The sequence below is a fragment of the Miniopterus natalensis genome, chromosome 11 (assembly GCF_054644295.1).
Source record: "Miniopterus natalensis isolate mMinNat1 chromosome 11, mMinNat1.hap1, whole genome shotgun sequence".
NCBI lineage: Eukaryota > Metazoa > Chordata > Mammalia > Chiroptera > Miniopteridae > Miniopterus > Miniopterus natalensis.
This window is the reverse complement of record NC_142091.1, coordinates 7482653-7503016: the sequence shown is the minus strand read 5'-3', so window position 1 is coordinate 7503016 and position 20364 is coordinate 7482653. Positions and strand designations below refer to the sequence as shown.

General features: G+C 45.8%; 1 protein-coding gene across 1 annotated transcript in view; it reads left to right on the top strand.

Annotated features, from left to right (window-relative positions):
- Window positions 1-3596: 3596 nt before the first annotated feature.
- CEP164 (centrosomal protein 164) overlaps window positions 3597-20364 on the top strand; it is a 54219-nt gene continuing 37451 nt past the window's right edge. The window contains exons 1-6 of the mRNA XM_087821515.1: window positions 3597-3711; window positions 11874-12075; window positions 14309-15964; window positions 18667-18822; window positions 19230-19352; window positions 20031-20108. Coding sequence (XP_087677641.1) covers window positions 3656-3711; window positions 11874-12075; window positions 14309-15964; window positions 18667-18822; window positions 19230-19352; window positions 20031-20108 — 2271 coding nt within the window. The 5' untranslated portion in view covers window positions 3597-3655. The remainder of the gene's footprint in view (window positions 3712-11873; window positions 12076-14308; window positions 15965-18666; window positions 18823-19229; window positions 19353-20030; window positions 20109-20364) is intronic.

Sequence of the window (20364 nt, the reverse complement as noted above, 5' to 3'; positions counted from 1 at the left end):
GGTGGGGGTGGGGTGGGGTGTGTGCGTGTGCTGTTAGGTATTTTGGTCACTAGAGTTTTCCAGCTGGGGGTCATATACTGTTTGTTCTTTCTCCATTTGAGGGATAGGAAGCCAGCCTTTTGAGAGAGTTGGGTTTTCAGATCTTTTGTGTTCCACCAAGTATTCAGCAAGCTTTAGGAGATGTGTCTCAGGGAACTTTCCTGGGCACAGAGCCAGAAGGCCTGAGTTCTTGCCGGCAACTGGCAAATTCCCAGCGAAGTTGGTTTGCAGGGTCTAGTCTGACCTAGGTGCTCCATGATGTAGCTCTGACTTTGTCTCTTCTAAGCTGGGTTACTGATTTTCTCTTTGGGTGGGGTCTCTGGGATCTAGGCCTTGGAGCCCAGGCCAATCATGGCCGGAAGACCCATCCGCATAGGAGACCAGCTGGTTCTGGAGGAAGATTATGATGAGACCTATATCCCCAGTGAGCAAGGTAAGAGGCCTGGGGTGTGTTGTAATAGTTCTTTGAGGGCGGGAATTATCTCTGATTTATCTTTGTTCTTCTGATGCAAAGATGGTATGTGCACAGGGCTGCTCAGTGTATTTGGGTTAATCAGGGTTGGCAAACTATATAGCCCATGGGCCTAATCTGGCCTATTGCTTGATTTTATAAATAAAATTTTACTTGCAAAACAGCTGTGCTTACTTGTTCATGTATAATCTATGGCTGCTTTCATGCTGCAAGGGCAATGCTGAGTAGTTTGACAGAAAGCATATGACCCACAGTGTAAAATATTTACCATCTGACCCTTTATAGGAAAAGTGTGCTGACCTTGGATTAGACCAATGATTAGTTTTAAATGAAAATATAGTAGGGATGTTATAGCTGAGGCCAGGGGAAACCCAATTTCTTAAGAACAAACTACAGCAGTGTTTTTTTTCTTTAAACAACAATAACACTATTAATAGCAATAATAACAAAATTTATTCAATGCTACTATGTGCCATTCTCTGTAGTAAGAACTCTATATGTATTTCCTCATAATAAGTAATAAGTTAGGTACTTTTATTTTCCCCATTTTACAGATGAGGAAAACCAAGGCACAGAAAGGTTAAGTAGCTTCTCTGCAGTCACACAGTTCTAAGCGGTACAGCTAGATTCCATACCCAGGTATTCTTAAGGGCCTGCACTTGGAAGCACTGTGCCATTTTTGGGAGTGAAGATTCCTTTGAAATTGTCATGAATTATGGACCTGGACACACAGATTTTGCTTATAATTCAGATGGTTTGAGGGTCTGTTGGGGGAGGGGAAGATCTCTTTCACCCTCAGGAGTCCATGGATCCCACATTAAACCCTGGGCTTTGCTTGCAGCATAAGATTTTAGTTTATTTGCCATGTAGAAATTTTTAATTTTCATGTTAAATGCATCAGTCCATTCTCATATGGTCTCTAAGTTTTATATCACAGTTAGAAAAGCCTTCCCTACTCCAAGGATAAATACTTATCTTTTCCTCTAGGTTTGTCCCTACACCATCTGTGGAATAGCTCATCTTTCCCTCATTGGGTGCTGCCTGGGGTCTTTGGGTCTACTCTCTCCTCTCTTCCATTCTGAGAAGTCTTCCTTGACCCTTTCTAAAGGAGTGCCCCCTCCACCTTGACATTCTCACTGCTTTTGCCTCCTTCATTACGGTTGCCAGAAACTTTACTTCTCTGTATATTTATCTGTTCCTTTCTTTACTGGCTGTTTCTTCTAGAATGCAAGTTTCATATGGGCAGAGGCCAATTCTCTCTCACTCATGGCACATGGTGACTGGGGCATAGGAGGCACTCAAAAACCGTTTGTGAAATCAGTGAATAAATGACTCCCTGGCTGGCCCAATTCCAGCTGGTCCTTTGAAAAAGTGCTTTTGTTTGCTAGTCCCCAGGTTTGTCAACCTCCTGCATGCCCCCTGTTGGAGAGAGAAACATTGATGTGAGAGAGAAACATCAACTGGTTGCCTCCCGTACACGCCCGCAACCTGGGTATGTGCCCTGTCTGAGAATCGAACCTGCCACCTTTTGGTGTACAGGATAATGCTCCAACCAACTGAGCCACACTGGCTAGGGCTCTAAATTTTTTATTCCAAAAGAGTACAACAGAAGTGTTAAGAGTTCAGAACATATAGCAAAATTGAAAAGAAACAACTGTCTTCATGGAAGAGAGGTGCAGTGAGTGGGAAGACTGCCTGCGTATCATCTCGCCTTAGCTCAGGTGGCCCTGCTGGAATGTCCTGCTTTCTCTGCTCCTGTGGCACTCAGCTCACCTCTCCCTTACAGCACCCATCACCTGGATTTACACTAATTGTGTGTTGGTCGGGTCCCCAAGGGGCTTAGTCTCCTGTAGTTTTTCAGCACATTCTGGTTTGAGTGACGAGTACTTTTGCACTAAGATTTTGCAGATCTTGGGAGAGCTTGTGTCCTGGTTAGGCTGCTCTCGTTCAGAATTGTTCTAGCTGGGGCTGTGGGGATTCTTCCTGAGGCCCTGCTATACTGAAGTCTCTTGGTCTTATTTTTGTTTTTTTTGCATTTGTTAACTTGGCTTCAGATTATATTCTTGGAGTACAGCAGTAGCATACCTGGATTCAGATGTGCTATTTATAACTGTAGTTTAAGAACATTATATATATTTATTACATAGAACTAATACCTGCTCACTGAAGAAAATTTGGAAAGTAAAGGCAGAGTAGAAAACTTGTTTGGGGAAAAAACCCTGTTTTTCCTTTACTCTGAGCTCAGTGCTTCTGATATCAGATGTGTGGGGTTTCCCATAGCAACCAGTTCTCTGACATCAGCTGTGTGTCCTCAGTTCAGTTCAGTTCAGTTCTGACACTGTGCCTGCAGTTAGCACCAGTCTCACAAGTTCAAGGCTCAGTCCCACAAGATTGCACAGATGTTAATCAGAAGTCCCAGGTTGTCCTTGGCCCTTTGGGCCGTCAGCAGTACTCCAAGTTCCCACGACCCAGTCCTCAGGTGTGATGACTTGCTAGCACGGTCACAAAACTCAGGGAAACACTTATGTTTAACAGCTTATTATATGATAAAGGATGCAGGTGGACAGCCAGTTGAAGAGATATATAGGATGAGCTCTGGGAGGGTCCCTGGTGCAGGAGCTTCTGTCCCCGTGGGGTTGGGGTACGCTGTCCTCCTGGCACATGGATGTGTTCTCCAACCTGGAGGCCCTGGAAACCCCATAGTTTAGGGATTTTTATGGAGGCTTCATCACATAGACTTGATCCGTTAACTCACTTTCCAGTCCCTCTCCCCTCTCTGGAGAATGGGGGGTGAGCCTGAAAGTTCCAAGCTTCTCATCCTTGTTTAGTCTTTCTGGTGACCAGCACCATCCATGAGCCCACCCAAGTCACCTCACTGGAACAGAAGTGCTCCTGGTACTCGGGAAATTGCAAGGGTTTTTAGAAGCTCTGTTTCAGGAACTGGGGTCAAAGACCAAATATTAACAGGAACTGGGGGCAGAGACCAGCATATACATTTCTTATTATTTCACAGGTTGATTGTGACTTTTTTCCTTTTCATCCACCTGTCCACCTCTCTTACTTTTCTACCTTCCTGCCTCTCTTGCAGAAATTCTTGAATTTGCCAGAGAAATAGGTATTGATCCCATCAAGGAGCCAGAACTGATGTGGCTGGCACGGGAGGGCATCGTGGCACCACTGCCTTCGGAGTGGAAACCATGGTAAGTCAGCACTGTGTGGCCCAGATTTGCCCACCAGAGGTGGAGGGAGCCTGACACTGGAGATCAGCGCTAACCAGCCACCTTTTGAAGCCTGTCCTGCCTAGAGCTGGGGACAGCAATGGCTGTTCCTCCACTGCGCTGCCTGATGCGTGGGTCTGAGCCTAGGCCGACTTGATGGTCCCTGTGTGGCAGGGTCCCAGGAGCTGCTGCCTTGGCCAGGTCCTCGTGCCCCAGCATGTCTGTGGATGCACTCAGGAGGTGACTGTTATTCCTCGCAGACCGATGTTGAGACCCCGTCAGCATGTCTAAATGGGTGCTGGTGCTGAGAGGTTTGTGATGAGGCTGAAGAGTGCATTTGAGTGATCTCTTCATGAATCTGTTCATATTCGTGTATTTGTTCAGATTTTTGGGTTCAGCTCTTTGGACTGTGAAAAGCAGAGACTCAGTCAGGTTACCTTAGGGAAACAGGTTGATGGTTGAGGAAACAAACTGGCCGAGGCAGGGAAGCTAAAGGAGTTTCGGCCGTGTCTCCCTCCTGAGGACGTGTCCTCTCCTGCTCTTGCTAACGCTGTTTCTGTTCTGCACGTCTGCCCTGTTCTCATCACGTGCACAGGGCACTGTCTCCAAGCTGTCTCCCTAAGTGAGTGCCATAAGTTTACTTCCTACTGTAGTGTGGGATTTCCCTATGCTTGTTCCCAATCGTCCCCACATGTCCTAGGGGTCCTCTCTTATGCTGGCATTGTGCAGTTTTTATGTGCAAAGTATAATTATTCTGTTCTTATCCATCCATTTAATGTGTCGGCCATACTTCAAATGACTATAACTGCAGCCTTACTTATCTCCACTGAAGAATCGTAATCCTTTTAGCTTCTCACCTGGCAGTGTCCCCTGTTCTCTTGATCTTTTTAGCTGCCTTCCCTTGGACCTTCTCCAGCTTCATGACATCTTTTTTGGAGTAAGTCCGTCAGCACTACACACAGTATTCCAGGTGCTGAGGACTCATGGTTGTTTGTAGAATAATGGTTTCTGTCTTGTTTTCAATATCAACCCTGATACATTTGCCTTGTCTAATAATCTCTGTCTTCTTTTTCCCTATGTTTTTAACTTTGTATGTATGTTGTTTTGCTTTTGGATATGTTTAAAAAAAAAGTCTTTATTGATTTCAGGGAGAGGAAGGGAGGGAGAGAGAGATAGAAACATCAATGATGAGAGAGTCATTGAGAGGCTGCCTCCAGCACACCCCCTGTGGGGATTGAGCCCCCAGCCCAGGCATGTGCCCTGACTGGGAATTGAACCGTCCGTGATCTCCTGGATCATAGGTTGATGCTCAACTGCTGAGCCACGCTGGCAGGGCTTGGATATGTTTTTTAATGAAAAGCCATATGAGAAATATAATCAGTATAACAACACCTTAATGTACACATACACAATAAATAAATGGCTAGAGTGATGTTAAAATAGAAAGGTGGATGGAAGGAAGGAAACTGTCATTGGTTAAGGCCCAGCTGTGTGCCAGGCTTGTGCCAGCTGCCTTCACACATATTTGCTAGTGGTGGCCAATACTCCCTTGTGCTGTAAGGAGAGTGTGAAGTATTTTCACTTTTTAAAAAAATAAAAGTCATTACAACTTACGTATGCAGTGGTACCTCAATTTTCGAATGTGATCCGTTCCGGAAGACCGTTCACATTCTGAAATGATCGAAAACCGAGGGATCCACAGCCGACAGCTAGGCCTCAGAATCTCGCCCTCAGCGGAAGCCGTGTGGCATGTTTCACTTCCGAGGCGTGTTGGAAAACCGAAGCATTTCCTTCTGGGTTTACAGCGTTTGTAAACCAAAATGTTCGTCCGCCGAGACGCTCGAAAACCGAGGTACCACTGTACGTGTCATCTTTTACCCTTACTCTCAACCCCAAGAGTGATTAATTGGTGAATTCCTTCCAGACCTTTAAAACACACAGACCCGCCCCCGAAACATTTTGTTTTTTAAAAGTAAGTGCTGTATACACTGCTTTTTTATGTCTGGGTGTGAAAGTCTACCTCATTCTTTTACTGCTGCATGCTTTTCCATGCATGGATGGACCATAATTTTAAAAATCCTGGTTTATTTAACCACTTATATTGAAGGGTGTTTAGACTTTTCTCGAAATTGACCATTATGTGTGGGTCTGTCTGGGGAGTCTGCTGTCTTCGCTTATCTGTCTACCTTTATACGAATGTCAGGCCGTCGTGATTACTGTAGCTTCATTATAAAACTTGAAATTATTTAGGGTAAATCCTCCACCTTTGTTCTCCATTTTCAAAGTTGTATTGTAGGTCCTTTGTATTTGCATATGAATTTTAGAATCAGTTTGCCATTTTGTACAAAAAAATCCCGTTAGGATTTTGATTGGGATTGCATTGAGTCTGTAAATCAGTTTGGGGAGAGCTGACATCTAAAACCATATTGAGTCTTCCAACCCAAGAACAGGGTCTATTTCTATTTAGGTTTTCTTTAATAACGCGAAGATATGTTTTGTAGTTTTTAGTGTATATCTTGCCCACATTTTGTTAGATTTATTCCTAAATAGTTCATATTTTTGATGTTTCTGTATATTTAAAATTTTAATTTCCAGTTGTATGTTGCTTTTATGTAGAAATAAAGTTGGTTTTTGTATATTCATCTTATATCTTGCAAACTTACTAAATTCACTTATGTCAGTTCTAATAGCTTTTCTGTAGATTCCGTAGGATTTTCTACATGGATGACCACATATTCCGGGAATAAGGACATTTTTACTTCTTGCTTTCTAATCTGGATACTTTTTGCTTCTACTTCTTGTCTTCCTGCACTCACTAGAACCTCTAGTATAACTGGGGAGAAGCGGTGACAGTGGACAGTTTTGCTTTGTTCTTTAGGGAGAAGCAGTGAGCCTTTCACCGTTGAGTATGATGTTAGCTGTGTTTTTGTAAATGCCCTTTGTCAGGATGAGGAAGTTCCCATCTCTGAGCTTTCTGAGAGTTCAGATCAGAAATGGATATTGGATTTTATCAAATATTTTTTCTGCATTTATTGATAAGATCATATGATTTTTCTATTTTAGTCTGTTAACAATTATATTGATTGATTTTCAAATGTTAAACTGACCTTACGTTCCTGGAATAAAGTCTGCTTGGTCATAAACATATGTTAGTTGATTTGATTTTCTAAAATTTTGTTACAGATCTTTGCTCCAAACTAATAGTTTGAAGGGAACGAGGTAGATAGAGTTTGGGCATTTTTATTACTGATTTCCAGTTTTTTTTATTCATTATATTCTTTGTTACAAATTGAGACTTCTTTTGTGGCTCAGTAAGTGTATGTAAATGTTTTATGTGTGCTTGATACAAATCTCAGTTCTCATTTTTTTTTTTTAATCCTCACCTGAGGATATTTTTTCCATTGCTTTTCAGAGAGAGTGGAAGGAGGGGAGAGAGAGAGAGAGAGAGACGTTGATGCGAGAGAGACACATTGATTGGTTGCCTCCCTTTCGCCGAGCCTACAACCGAGGTACGTATCCCTGGCTGGAATCAAACCTGGGACCCTTCAGTCTGCGGGCTGATGTTCTAACCACTGAGCCAAACCGGCCAAGGCTCATCTCTCATTTTTGGATACAGGGATCTAAAAATGTCCTTTGTATCAAGCATGTTAACTGTTGCTTATATCTTCCTGTGTCCTTAGTCATTTTTGTCTGGTCTCACTCTTGAAAGATAGTTTCACTGAGTATAAAATTGTTTGTTGAATATGAACAACCCTTTGACAATATTATGCACCATCATCTCCTGACTTCTGATTTTGCAAATAAGACATGTTTTTGTGGTCTAATTTGTTGTTCCTTTATAGGCAATCAAGTTTTCCTTCTCTGGCTGTTTTTAACTTTGGTGTTTTGTAATTCCTACAGTGTATCTGAGTATGGGTTTATTTTTAATTACCATGCTCAGGATTGGGAGTGCTTTCCTACTCTGAGGACTTATTCCTCTTCAGTTTTGGAAAATTCTCAACCATATCACTTTTCTGGAACTCTTACTAGAAATATATTGGTCCCCCCTTTTTCTTAATCCTCTCTGTCTCTTTGAAAAAATTTTGTTGTTGTTAATTCTCACCCGAGTATATTTTTTCCATTGATTTTTAGAGAGTGAAAGAGAGGGAGGGGAAGAGAGGGACAGAGGGAGGAATAGCTATGTGAGAGAGGCACATCAATTGGTTGCCTCCTGCATGCGTCCCAAATGGGGCTGGGGATTGAACCTGCAACCCAGGTACGTGCTCTTGACCAGGAATCAAACCCTCAACCTTTCTGTGCTTGGGCTTTCTGTTGCTCTAACCACTGAGCAACACTGGCCAGGGCAATCCTCTGTGTTTCTTAACTTCTGTTTCATATTTTAAAAATTACTTTATCTTGCATGCTGCATTCTGGGTAATTTCCTTTGGCATATTTTTAATTCATTATTTGTTTCTTTTTCTGTGTTAAACTTACTGTTTAATCTACCTGTTTTTAAAAAAATATGACTACCAATCTCTGTAAGTTCTATTATGTTTTCTTCAGTATGTCTGGGTTTTTCTTTTTTTAGAATCCTGTTCTTTCATTGTGGATTCTGCTCCTTCTATCCCTTTTACAATAACTGTAAATGTAGTTATTTAGTCTTCTTTTAATCATTCTCCTGAGCCAAGTTTTGGATGTGATAACTCTTCTCTTTATTGTGTCCCTGTGTTCTGTCCTGGGGAGCTGTTTCTGCACGTGGTTCGTGATTATTTGTTGTGAATTTTGTGAGTTCATCTTCTGTGGAGGTGATTTTCTGTGAGTGTCTCATTCCTAGGTTGTCGAGTGGCTTTATAATGGCTTCTGTCCAGGATTTTTCAGTGGTTTAGCACCAAATTTTCATATTAGTTTCCTGACTTTGGATTTCCTTAACACATTTTCGCCTCTATACTTACATGTGTCTTGGGGTTTCAGTTATTCATAACATTTTATTTTGCCTGCTGGAACCTGTAGTGGGTGACACGCTTCTTTGTTGTTTCCATGACCCTCTAGGTTATTTTATTCATGGGGAAAGCATTCTTAAGGCCCACAGATGAATGTGAGAGTCTCATTTCCAGTTTCCACATTCATGAAAGCCTAAGGCCGTATTTTGTGTTCATAAATTGACATTAAAACCTGAGTTACCAGGGCCTGTGTCTGGGTCACATACCAGCCTTGACCTGTCAGCTCCTGTACTTCCTCCTCGGATCTCATGCTTTCCCTGTTTCTGGCACATGAGAACTTCTCTTTCTGTCTGGCTATATTGAAGACCTTTTTTTATCTTATTTTGTTGTTGTAGTTGTTATGTATTAATCAAGTATTTGTGTTGCCATGGGGTGAGGGTAGTTCCGTGATGCATGTTGCCTGGTTTTGTGTATGTTTCTTTAGAAAAATTTCTACAAGTTGAATTGATGTGTTAACAGATGTGCAGAATTGCCCTGGCCAGTTTGGCTCAGTGCTTAGAGCATTGTCCTGCGTACTGAAGGGTTGTGGGTTCGATATCCTTCAAGGGCACATACCTCAGTTGTGGATTCGCTCCCTGCCCCGTCGGGTGCATTTGGGAGGCAACCAGTGGATGTGTCTCTCTTTCCCCCTTCCTTCCTCCCTTTCACTCTCTCTGAAAAGCAATGGAAAAAATATCCTCAGGTGAGGATTAACCAAAAAAAAATTTTTTAAAATGCAGAATTTAAATAGTTAGATAATACCAAATTATTTTTCCATTACAGTTTATCAGTCACATCAATAACACATGATTGTCCATTTAAAAATATCAAAAATTATCAATCCAAAAAATTGTCAGTCTGAAGGCAAGAAATTATACCTGATTGTTTTAATTTGTATTTCCCACATTGTTCAGAGTTGAGTTGGCCATCAGTTGGCCGTGGTTTAGCTTTTGCGATTTGCTTGTTTATACCCTTTGGCTTTTTGTCTATTGTTGCTTATTTTTTAATTTTTGTTAAGGAGGTAGAACTCTTTTTTTTTTTTTTTTTTTTTAAATATATCTTTATTGATTTCAGAGAGAGGAAAGGAGAGGGAGAGAGAGAGATAGAAACATCAATGATGAGAGAGTCATTGATTGGCTGCCTAGCCCGCAACCCAGGCATGTGCCCTGACCGGGAATCGAACCCTGATCACCTGGATCCTAGGTTGACGCTCATCCGCTGAGCCAAGCCCGGCCGGGCAAGGAGGTAGAACTCTTTGAATTTTCCTGTGTATTAATCTTACACCACCATTTCTGCTATTTTCCCTAGCTTCTTGTCTTTAATTTTCTTTATTCTTCCTTATGCACTGACTGAACAACGAGGCAGAAGTGCCTGTTGGCATCACTCCTGTGCATTTATACTAGCGGGTCTACAGTCATAAGTTACTAATTTTTTTGTAAGTTTTTTTTCTGGTAAACTATACATAACAAAATTGATTGTTTTAACTGTTTTTAGACATACAGTTCAGTCGCATTAATAAGTACATTCATGGTATTGTGCAACCATTACACACCACCATCTCCAGAACTTTCACCCTAAACCGAAATTCTGTATCCATGAAATAAGACTCCCCATTCTCCCCTCTCTCCAGCTTCTGGTCACCTCTGATCCATGTTCTGTCTCTATAACTTGTCTATTCTCAGTACTTCATATAAGTGAATTCATACAGTGCTTGTCCTTTTGTGACTGGCTTATTTTACTTAGCATAAAGTCTGCAAGGCTCATCCATGTTATAGCGTTTTTCAGAATTTAATCCCTTTACAAGACTGAATAATGTTCTAGGTATGTATGGACATTTTGTTTTTCCATTTGTCGGTGGATTTTCGGATTGTTTCTACCTTTGGCGGTTATGAATAATGCTGCTGTGAACATTGGCATTAAAACCCATGTTCCCAGGACCTACATACAAATGTCTGTCTGAATCCCGCATTCAGTTCTTTTGGGTATATACCCAGAGGTTGAGTTGCTGAGACATATGGCAGTTCTACTTTCAATTTTTGAGGACCTGCCATACTGTTTTCCACAGTGGCTACACCATTTTACATTCTCACAAACAGAGCACAGGGTTTCAGTTTCTCCATATCCTTGCCAACACTTGTTATTTTCAGCTTTTTTGATAATAGCCATGCTAATGGGTGTGGAGGGGTATTTTAATGCTATTTTGTGGTTTTAATTTTCATTTCTCTAATGTTTAGTGATGTTGACTGTCTTTTCATATGCATGTTGGACATTTGTATATCTTCTTTTTATCTTTTATCCCTGATATTTTTCCTGTTTACTTCTGTGTATTTTCTATTTTATTTGAATAGAAATTGAGTTGGTAGGTTTCATAAGGAGCCCGATTGGGGCTCTACTGGGATTGTAGGAATGAATTAGAGGATTACTGGCTTGTTTACAGACTTGAGTCTATTCAGGAACATAGAGTCTCCCTCTAATTGTTTTGTTCTCCCCCTCTCCCCCCTTTCCTGCTTTTCAGTAAAGCTTTATAAAGATTTAGCACTTTGGATTGATTCCTGGGCATTATATCTTTTATATTGTTATTGTGACTGTTGCTTTTACTACTATCTGTGTTAATGGGTTATTGATACTGGTGGGAAGGATAAGTGGTTTATTTTGGGCTCGTCCGTGGTGTCACTTAGATTCTTGAAACCCACCTTCTACGTTATTTCCTTCTGTTGATCCCACTAGTTGGATTGTCACTTCTTATGAGTTTGGAGGCTTTTATAAAAACCAGAGCTTTCACAATGTATCTTTTTCCCTCAGACCATTTATAAAAATGTTAAGCAAGGTCTGTCCTGGATTTTATCTCCAATATACCGTAGCATGTGTACTTAGCTATCTAAAACCAAGCTTATTCCTACACCAGTCTCGCGTGAATTCCCAGGGACCCTGATAATTATGTGTCTCTGTTTAGAGAAGTCCCTAGGTGTCCCAATCCTTCATTCCTGTCTTAGTTAACTCCTTTATTCTTAGCTAAACAGTACCTTTCAATTTTGTGTTACCCTTTCCTGTCTCTCCCTCTCCTCCCACCTTCCTTCCTTCCCTCCCCGACTCCTCCTCCTCTTCCTCCTCACCATTCGTCGTCTTTTTCCCTAAGTAGCTTTGGATTTGAGCAGGGACTGACTTCTGGCCTCTATTCACTCCCAGCCAGGACATCACAGGTGACATTTACTATTTCAACTTTGCCAACGGGCAGTCCATGTGGGACCATCCTTGTGATGAGCACTATCGGAACTTGGTGATCCAAGAGCGAGGGAAGCTGTCAGCTGGGGCCATTAAGAAGAAAGATAGGAAGAAGAAGAAGGACAAGAGGGACCGGAAGGACAGAGAGGCCCCCAGCAGTGCCACGGTGAGTTGGGTGCCAGCCCAGAGCCCGGGGCTGCCACCTGCACGACCTGGGACCTCTCGGTGCACATGGCTGGGAGGGGAAGGACGGCTGGGAGGGAAAGGATGGCAGCTGACGGTCCTTTCTCGAGGGCACATCATCCGATTGTGCCAGTCTTCTGGCATGCTTTCCTTTGGGCTTCTAGAGGAGGTTCCTATTTCTAAATAATTCCTCTCTCCCCCTTGGGAAGCACATGTTACAGACTAGGGCTGGTGAGAAGGTGCTCTGCCGAGGGTTGCGGTTCACAGTAATGGTGAGAGAAGTGATGCCATCTGCCCCCTGGAGAGGGGGACAGGGAGCAGCTGGCAGAGCCAGAGAGCCCAGGGGAGCAGAGTGTCTTCCCTCTCCTCTCAGCCAGGCTTCCCCAGTGTGGGTCCATTGTGTGTCTCAGCGGTGCGAATCCTAGATGTCAGAGGACCCGTAATTCAGCTGTGAGAGCACCTTCAGGGTCCCCAGAGAAAAGCTGTAGGGCTTTAGCCACTCCTGGTTGTCTTTGTTGCCAGTGGCCTAGGCTAGTGATAGATAACTGACACTGGAGTGCAGTGTGATAACCTTGGTCTCAAGTGACTGTTTTTGCTTAGATTTGAAGGTGCTTTTTTCCATTATTTTATTTGTCCCTCTAGTATGTCTGCCCTCAGGAGGCAGAATTATTGCCCTCATTTTATGGCAGAGAAGCTGAGTTGGAGCGATACTGAGGTGAGGCCGGGCTCTCCCGGCGCAGTGGCAGCGCAGGGACACTGCCTTTTCCCTTCACCCAGCTGGGGGCAGGCCGGGCACTTTGAGGAGAGCGCGGCTCAGCCAGTCAGGAGCACTGGGACTGTCTTTTCAACCTTGTCCAGTCCACTTGATTTATCCTTTTGCTTATGGTCTTCATCCCCACCAGTGCCCGGTGCTCACTCCTCAGTGGAGATCGCCTGTGTCCAGTCAGTCCTTTTCAAGGTGCCAGCCTGGCATTGGATGGTTGCTCATGAACTCAGCCTTTTACCATTTCTAAGCTATACAGATCCTCCCTCTCTCCCCTCCCCCTGCACATTACTACTCATGGCTCTGAGAAATGAGATAACAAGCTCGTTCCTCCACATAGAGAAAAGAGGACAGATACTTTCCAAACAGGTTGAACTTCCTTACGTCATGTGTTTGAAAGGCAGAGATGGTGATGGGATTTCTCTTGGTCAGGGTTACTTTAATAACATTCAGCACCTGCACAGGCTGTGGCACGGCTGACAGCGGAAGAGGGAATGTAGAGAGGATTTTGGGGTGGAGGGCTTGGAACTAGACTGAGTTCTGGGTGTGTGGCTGAATTCCTGGAGCTTCCTGTTAGAAAGAATTCCTTATGTAGTTTCAGGAGCTGGGAACAGTTGGATAACCCTGTGCTGCCGGTTGGGATCTTAGGGCTCAGGACAGGAGTCTCAAACCTGAGTTTGTCTATGGGGCAGGCATGTGGGTAACCTGGACTCAGGTGGTTTGGACTCTCTGGAGGTGTGTGCTCATGGGCCCAATGGAGTTTAGTGTGAATGCCTTCAGGGTGTTATTGATTTTTTAGGGTTTCTTCTAGCCCAAACATTCTCTGACTGCATGGACCTCTCATGAACAGTACCAAGTTGAGCCTTTGGTAGAAGACCTGGGCTGTGTTTCCAAGGCTCAGCTCACAGGTGCCCCCTCTTCTCTCCCTTCTCAGATAATTCTGGCAGTCCTTGATGAGGTTGGTGGATTTTATAGAATTAACCAGTCACAGAACTGAGAGCTTGATGGCACTGTAGGGCTAATCTAGATGGCGACTTTCAGACTTTGGTTAGTGGTGAAGCATGCCTTCAGGTCAGTGCCTCCAGAGAGGCCCAGCACATGGAGAAGTGGGACTGCTGTGCTTGAACCTGGGGTGTGGTTCTGGGTGATGCCCCTTCCTCATAGCATGTATAGGCTAGTAGCCCTGGGGTACCATGTGGACCCAGCCTATAGGTTCTGTGGAGCAAGGTTGTAAACCATTGATCTAGTCTGGCCTCCTCTTTACAATAAGGAAACTAGGGCCAGAAAACAGCAAAGCTCAAGGGAGCTTTTAGCTTCTCTTCCCTCTTTGGTTTTTGTTTTACTTTAAATGGAGGGTGGGTTTCTTCTAAGGGCTTGCCAAGGGCTGAGGTAGTAAGTATAAATCCGAAGTGCTTTGTCTTAGTGTTCTCTGCATGTTTATATATCCATCTAGGAAACACAGCCTGAGCAGGGACTTCTGCCTTCTTCCTCCTTTCTCCGTGGCCCATCCCCTCTCCCAGCACCTGGGCTTGCTGATCTCGACCTAGACCAAGATGTGCAGGCTAGAAGTGAGGGCTCCTTTAAGAAAGGGAAGAGTCCATGCATGCTTGGTGACACCCCCTGGCCTCTCCTGGGCACCCTGCCCAACAAGCTACAGCCACTCTGCAAAGGCCAAGCTTCCCGAACCTACCAGATCTTTGCCGATGTGGAGAAAATCTTAGGCAGGGCCCCAGCCCAATGCAGGACAGAATTAGGTGATCAGCAGGGTCTGGAGAAACCCCAGAAGCCAACAGAGAAAATCTACCTGGGGTTTTCAGACCCTGAAATAGAAGAGCTGGAAATGAGCAGAAAGCAGAAACTTGGCACTGTGGGCCTCGAGAGCAGTGGGCCACTCCAGGATGGGCAGGCTGTGATAGAAAGCAGGAACCAGGCCTCTGCTCACTCAGAGCTTTCTGAAACCACCAAGGGCCCACAGCTGAAAGGCGAGCCGCACAGCTACAGCATGGCCAAACTGAGCCCCACTGGCCCCGCGGGGGACAAGGGCCAGAGCCCCATTCCCCCAGCATCCCCTGAGGAGGACCCCTCCCTGTCCCCTTGTTCTGACCAGATGCTGCCTGCCAGGAAGAGCAAGCTCTTCTTGTTAGACAGTGGCCCAGCTGAAGACCTGAGCTGGCATGGCGTTTCTGGGGAAGGTGGGAGTGTGGGCTGGGGAAGGAGAAGGAGAGAGCCCCCAGGATTGTGGATGGGGCAGGTCTCCAAGTTTGTCAAGGATGGCCCAGACAGCTCCACTGATCCTGAGGATCTAGGGGCCTCAGCTGAAGATCCACTTCAGGTACTCTCTCTAATGCCACCTGATACTTTGGCATCAGAACTAGCCCAGAATGCCCCATCAGGGAGTCCCCCTGGGGCATCTCCTACCAGTGAGAAGAGACAATCCCCGGTGTATCCAGATCCCCCCAAAGAAGACAGGAAGCCTAGTGTGTATGAGCCTGACTTAGAGAACACCATCGGCAACAACAGCCTGGCTTCTCACCTTGACTCTCAGATTGTGGGTGAGGTGAATAACTTCCCATGGGACCTGCAGAGCTCTCAGGGATCTGGGCAGGGTGTGGGCCAGTCAGGCCCTGGACCCAGAGGTCTACACTTGAGCCCCTTCCTAGTGCCCCAGTTGTCCCACCTGCAGAACTCTGCTGATGAGCAGTCCGAGAGTGAAGACTATTCTGAGGACCAGAGGTTCTACCAGCACATCCTGCAGATGGCCAAGATCTCCAGGCGGCTGGAGGGCCTGGGGCCGCTCGAGAGCGTGCAGGAAATGCCGTGCAAAGACCTCTCCAGCATGGTCTGCTGCATGGCAGCTGAGTCTTCCAGGATGTCTAGTGTGGGTGAGCACGAGGCCATCAGAGCCCTGGAGAGGGACTCAAGGTTTCTGGCTTGGGAACCAGAGCTGCTGGAGCATCCTCAGGAGGTGGCCCTTTTCCTGGCTGGGCAGGAAACCTCTCAGCAAGCCTGTTTCCAGCCAAGCAGCAGCCCTCTCAGGCAGGGGCTAGTCGAGCTGAGTTCCAACGGAGGGCTTGCTGTAGAGCCAGGCAAGATGCGGTTTCTCCACCAGGTAGGCTTCTTAGCATGGCCTCCAGGCCTCAGCGAACGCGGCAGCAAGGGAGCCGGTTGAGTTGTCGTGTTAAGGTAGCCGTCAGGTCTGCTTTCCTGTTCTTTGCCCTCCTTTGGTAACTTTTGACCCCTTAACTACTCAGGATAGCCATCTTGTGGATGACATATATTTCTTGTTTCTTCTACCCCATCACCTGCCAGATAGGGGTGGAAGGTACCTGGACTTCTGGGGTGGTTCACATGCTTTGGAGATGATTCTTTTTGAGGGTGAACAAGGTAGCACTGGTCCTGGCACTTATGCAGGGTATAGGTGCCTTTTTAGGATTGGGAAGCCTTTCCCATCAGCTGATGATAGAGAGAGGTCCTCCTAATCAGACACCCTAACCCCGAGCTCTGCACTCAGTCCCTCAGAATCACACAGAACTAGAGTTAATCTTGTTACAGGGCTGAGGCCCAGACTCTCTGACCATCCAGTGAGCTGCTTCTGCTCCTTGCTTCCCAGGTTTCCCAGAACCATGTGAACAACCTGGTAAAGCTGTGCAGACCCTGCCTGTGCCTTCACTTCCTCCCCAACTGGGATGTAACCCAAGGGCATGGCTTGCCCTGTCATTTTGACCTTTGTCCCTTAATAAGTCACACCATAGTCTTCATTTAGAAGTCAGGTTGGCTCAGAGGCCACGGGGTCCATTTGAATTTCCTGGCTGTTCTGCTCTTGCCCAGCTATGGCTTTACCTGGTTGTTGCCTCTGCTTCCTAATTACAGGGGTGCACTGGTTCTCCACTGGCCCTACTAACCACTGTGGCACTATAAATACCAGATAGGCCACAGGTTATCCCGCAAGTGTTAATCAGCCCAATGGCAGCAAGGTATCCTCTCTGAGGGACAAGCCACGCACAGCCCGTGGTCAGGGTTAATGGCCATCTATAGAAGATGACCAGCTAGGAGCCAGGAATGTATAATTTCCCTGCTAACCACTGATTTGGTAAAGGTCTGGAGAACAAAGCCCTCAGCCTGCCTGTCTCCCTCCCTCCATAGCACGTTAGCAAATTAGCTGTGCCAGGAATCTGTAATTTTCTGTAAGTACAGTGTGGGAGGGATTTTGCTTGCTGCTACTCGTGCTACTTGGGAGGGCGGACGTCAGGAGGAGCAGGCCCTGTTTACTTGTGGTTAGAAGCTCGCCTGGGCTCCTTTTCTTCCCCAACTAGAATGCAGTGTAAGAGGCTGCCTTGGACATAGCCTGGGTTCCAAGCCCATGTCTGCCCCCTTGCTGGCCCTGTGACTTTGGGCAGGGATCTTGACATCCTCAGTCACCATTGGCTCATGAGGGGAGGATGGTGGCCTGAGGCTGCTGGGAGAGGTCAGTGAGACGTGGCATGGAAGGCTCTCAGCTCGGTGCCTGGTGCTCAGGTAACGGCGGCCAGTTTTATTAGAACCACCTCCTTTTCTGCCTAACGGAGATGCTCTGCAACAGGCCAGGTGACTGGGAATCTACAGAGGCCCGGGCATGGGTCTCATCCCACCTTTCAGAGGACCGTTTGATGCCCTTCCCCTGGAGAAACGGGCCCTGCTCAGAACTGCCCGACGGCCGGCTGCTAGGCTGAGTGAGTGAGAGATGGGCTGCCTGCATGCTCTGATTCTGACCTCTAGGTTCCCCTTTTTTTATTCAGTCCCTGTGGGATTAGAGAGAAATGGACTTTTTGTGTTGTTTTATACATTTTAAATTTGTGAAATTAATTTTAAAGAGCTCTTTGTAAATTGTCCCCAGAACGCTATCCTTGCCTCTGCTTCTAAGCCCAGACTATTGTAATGTGAATCCCTGTGATGATAGCAATTCTGTCACGGTGATGTCGCCCTGGACCACCTGCATGTGCTCCTTGCATTCATGGTCTCATTTGAACTTCTCAACAAACTTGAAGTGGTAGGACAGACATCTTTCAGATGGGTAAATTGAGACTCCAGCAGTGTGTGAGCAGCCCCAACTCTCACAGATTCTTTCTGTCAGCCTGGTTCTCCCCGGCCTTGCTGGCACGGCACCTTTGGAGGGCAGGGAGGAGAGGAGAGGGCCCGTCTGGCAGGGCCTCTGTCAGCCACTTTCTCCTTCAGTGCAGTAGGACAAGAGAGCTCCTCCCTTGTTGGTCATGTATCTTGTTTCATAGTTAATACTCATTTTAAGCCAAATCATACATGCTCATAGTAAACAAAGTCAAATAGTCCCAAAGGACACAGCACAAACTACAGCAGCTCTCAGGTGTGTGCCCCTCCAGAGGCAACTGCTTTCTCTGGTGTTTACTTCGATGTTTGTAAGCAGCGTGCTCGTGCTACTGTTTCTTGATTCATAGGTTTTAAACTTTATCTGTAGAGACTTCTCATTCTGGCAGATGAGGCTTTGGTGTTTGCTCTCCCCTCCTCTGCACTTTTGTGTGGCTTCTGGAAGGAGAGCAGAGCCCTTCGCGGCCTCTGCCAGCTGTGGAGAACTGCATGCCATGAGACAGCAGTGGGGGTGTGAGACCAGGAAAGCAGCTGTGACTTCTCACAGGTGGCACAGTGGTAACCTCTGGATGCTGGGTTTCATTGGCAGCCTCTGAACGGAGGTGGTTTAAATGTGAGCAGGCAGGATTCAGATGTTTTGTTTTTGTATCTGTCTCCAGTTCTCAGAGCCATGTGGTTTCTTCAGTTTGTAACAAGCTGTTTTCTGTTGCCCAGGCCCTGGGCTCCTCGTTAGCCCCAGTCCACGTTCCTCTTGGGGGCCTGGCTCCCTTACGAGGCCTTGTGGATGTCTCGCCTTCTGCTCTTCACGCATCTCACAGTGCGAGCCTGGGGAGCTCCGTGGAGTCTGGTCAGCTTGGAGAACTCATGCTGGTAAATGCTTTTTCTTACATTATGTGTATTTAGTTACTGTGGGGCCTCCTTGTGCCATGCTAGGAGCTACGTGGCCCACAGATGAGAAATAGAGGGCATGGGCTGCGTCCTCAAGGTTCATAATCTACTTGGGAAGCTGTCACACCTGTTTGTTGCTGAAGGGGGACTCTTGGTGGCGGAGGATGGACTCATGCCCTAGGGACTGCAGCCCGACAGCCAGGGTAGTAGCAGTTGGGGAAAGGAAGGATCAGCATGAGCCACAGTCACCAGGGTCAGCTTTGTGCATGGGGCCGGCTTGCTCTGGAAGACACCTAAACAAAGAGAGTGGGGAAAGCATTCTGAAGGTCATGTGAAGATCTTCCTCGTGAGCCCCTTGACTTTCTTTCTCTATTTTGGGGCCTTCACAGGGTCTCAAGACTTCTGCTCATACAAAGGCTCTCTTGGGCTCCACCCGTGAGGACAAGAATGCTCTCAGCCTCTTGGCTTTAGGGGAGGAGTCCAACGAGGAGGAGGCAGAGAGTGACAACCAGGTAATGACGAATCCTCCTCCTGGCCTGAAGACCCTCTGTGCTATTTTTTTTAGAAAAATTTTTATTGTGGTAAAATATATATAACGTGAAAGTTACCATTTTAACCAATTTTAAGTATACAATCCATTGGCCTTATTATTTTTACAGTGTAGTGCCATTGTCACCACTGCCTGTTTACAGAACTTGTCCATAATCCCAGACAGACACTCTGTGCCCTGAACAGTAATTCCCCATCTTTACCTCTCCCCGACCCCCGGCAACCTTTGATCTACTTCCTGCCTCTGAATTTGCTTGTGAGAATAATTATACAGTGTTGTCCTTGAGTGGATGGTTTCTTTTGTGTGGCATAATGTGTCCAAGGTTCCTCCACATCATAGCATGTATGAGAACTTCATTCCTTCCCATGCTGGGTAGTACTTCTTGTATGAATAGACCACATTTTGTTTATCCATTCATCTGTTGATGAACACTTGGGTTGTTTTCACTGTTTGGCTAAAGTCTGTATGATTTGAAAATAAATGAAAATGATTTTGCAGCCCATAGCCTTACTGCTCGCCCAGTCTGTGTACTTCTTAGGTCTTACTGAGAAAGTATAACCAACAGAGAGCCTCCTGGCCCTCACCCTCATAATCATTTTTGTTTCCTTCAACTCACTGCTCATAATCATTTTTGTTTCAGAGTGTCCACAGCTCAAGTGAGCTTCTTAAGAACCTGCACCTGGACATTGGGGTGCTGGGGGGTGACTTCGAGTATGAGGTAAGCTCCTGAGGCCCTGTAGGCAGATGTCTTACTTGGCCTGGTATTTTCCTCTTTGCTTCTCTCATCTTTCTCCCTAGGGAATACATATTAGGAAAGAGAACCATTCTGTCCCAATCCTGTTCAGATAGGACTTCGGGGCTTGGGCAAGCACAAGAGGGAAAAGGAATTCACCCATTTACTCATTGACCAAATCACCGCCATTTATTGCATGTTTCTACAAAATAGGGTACTTTGCTAGGTGTGTGGGTCATAA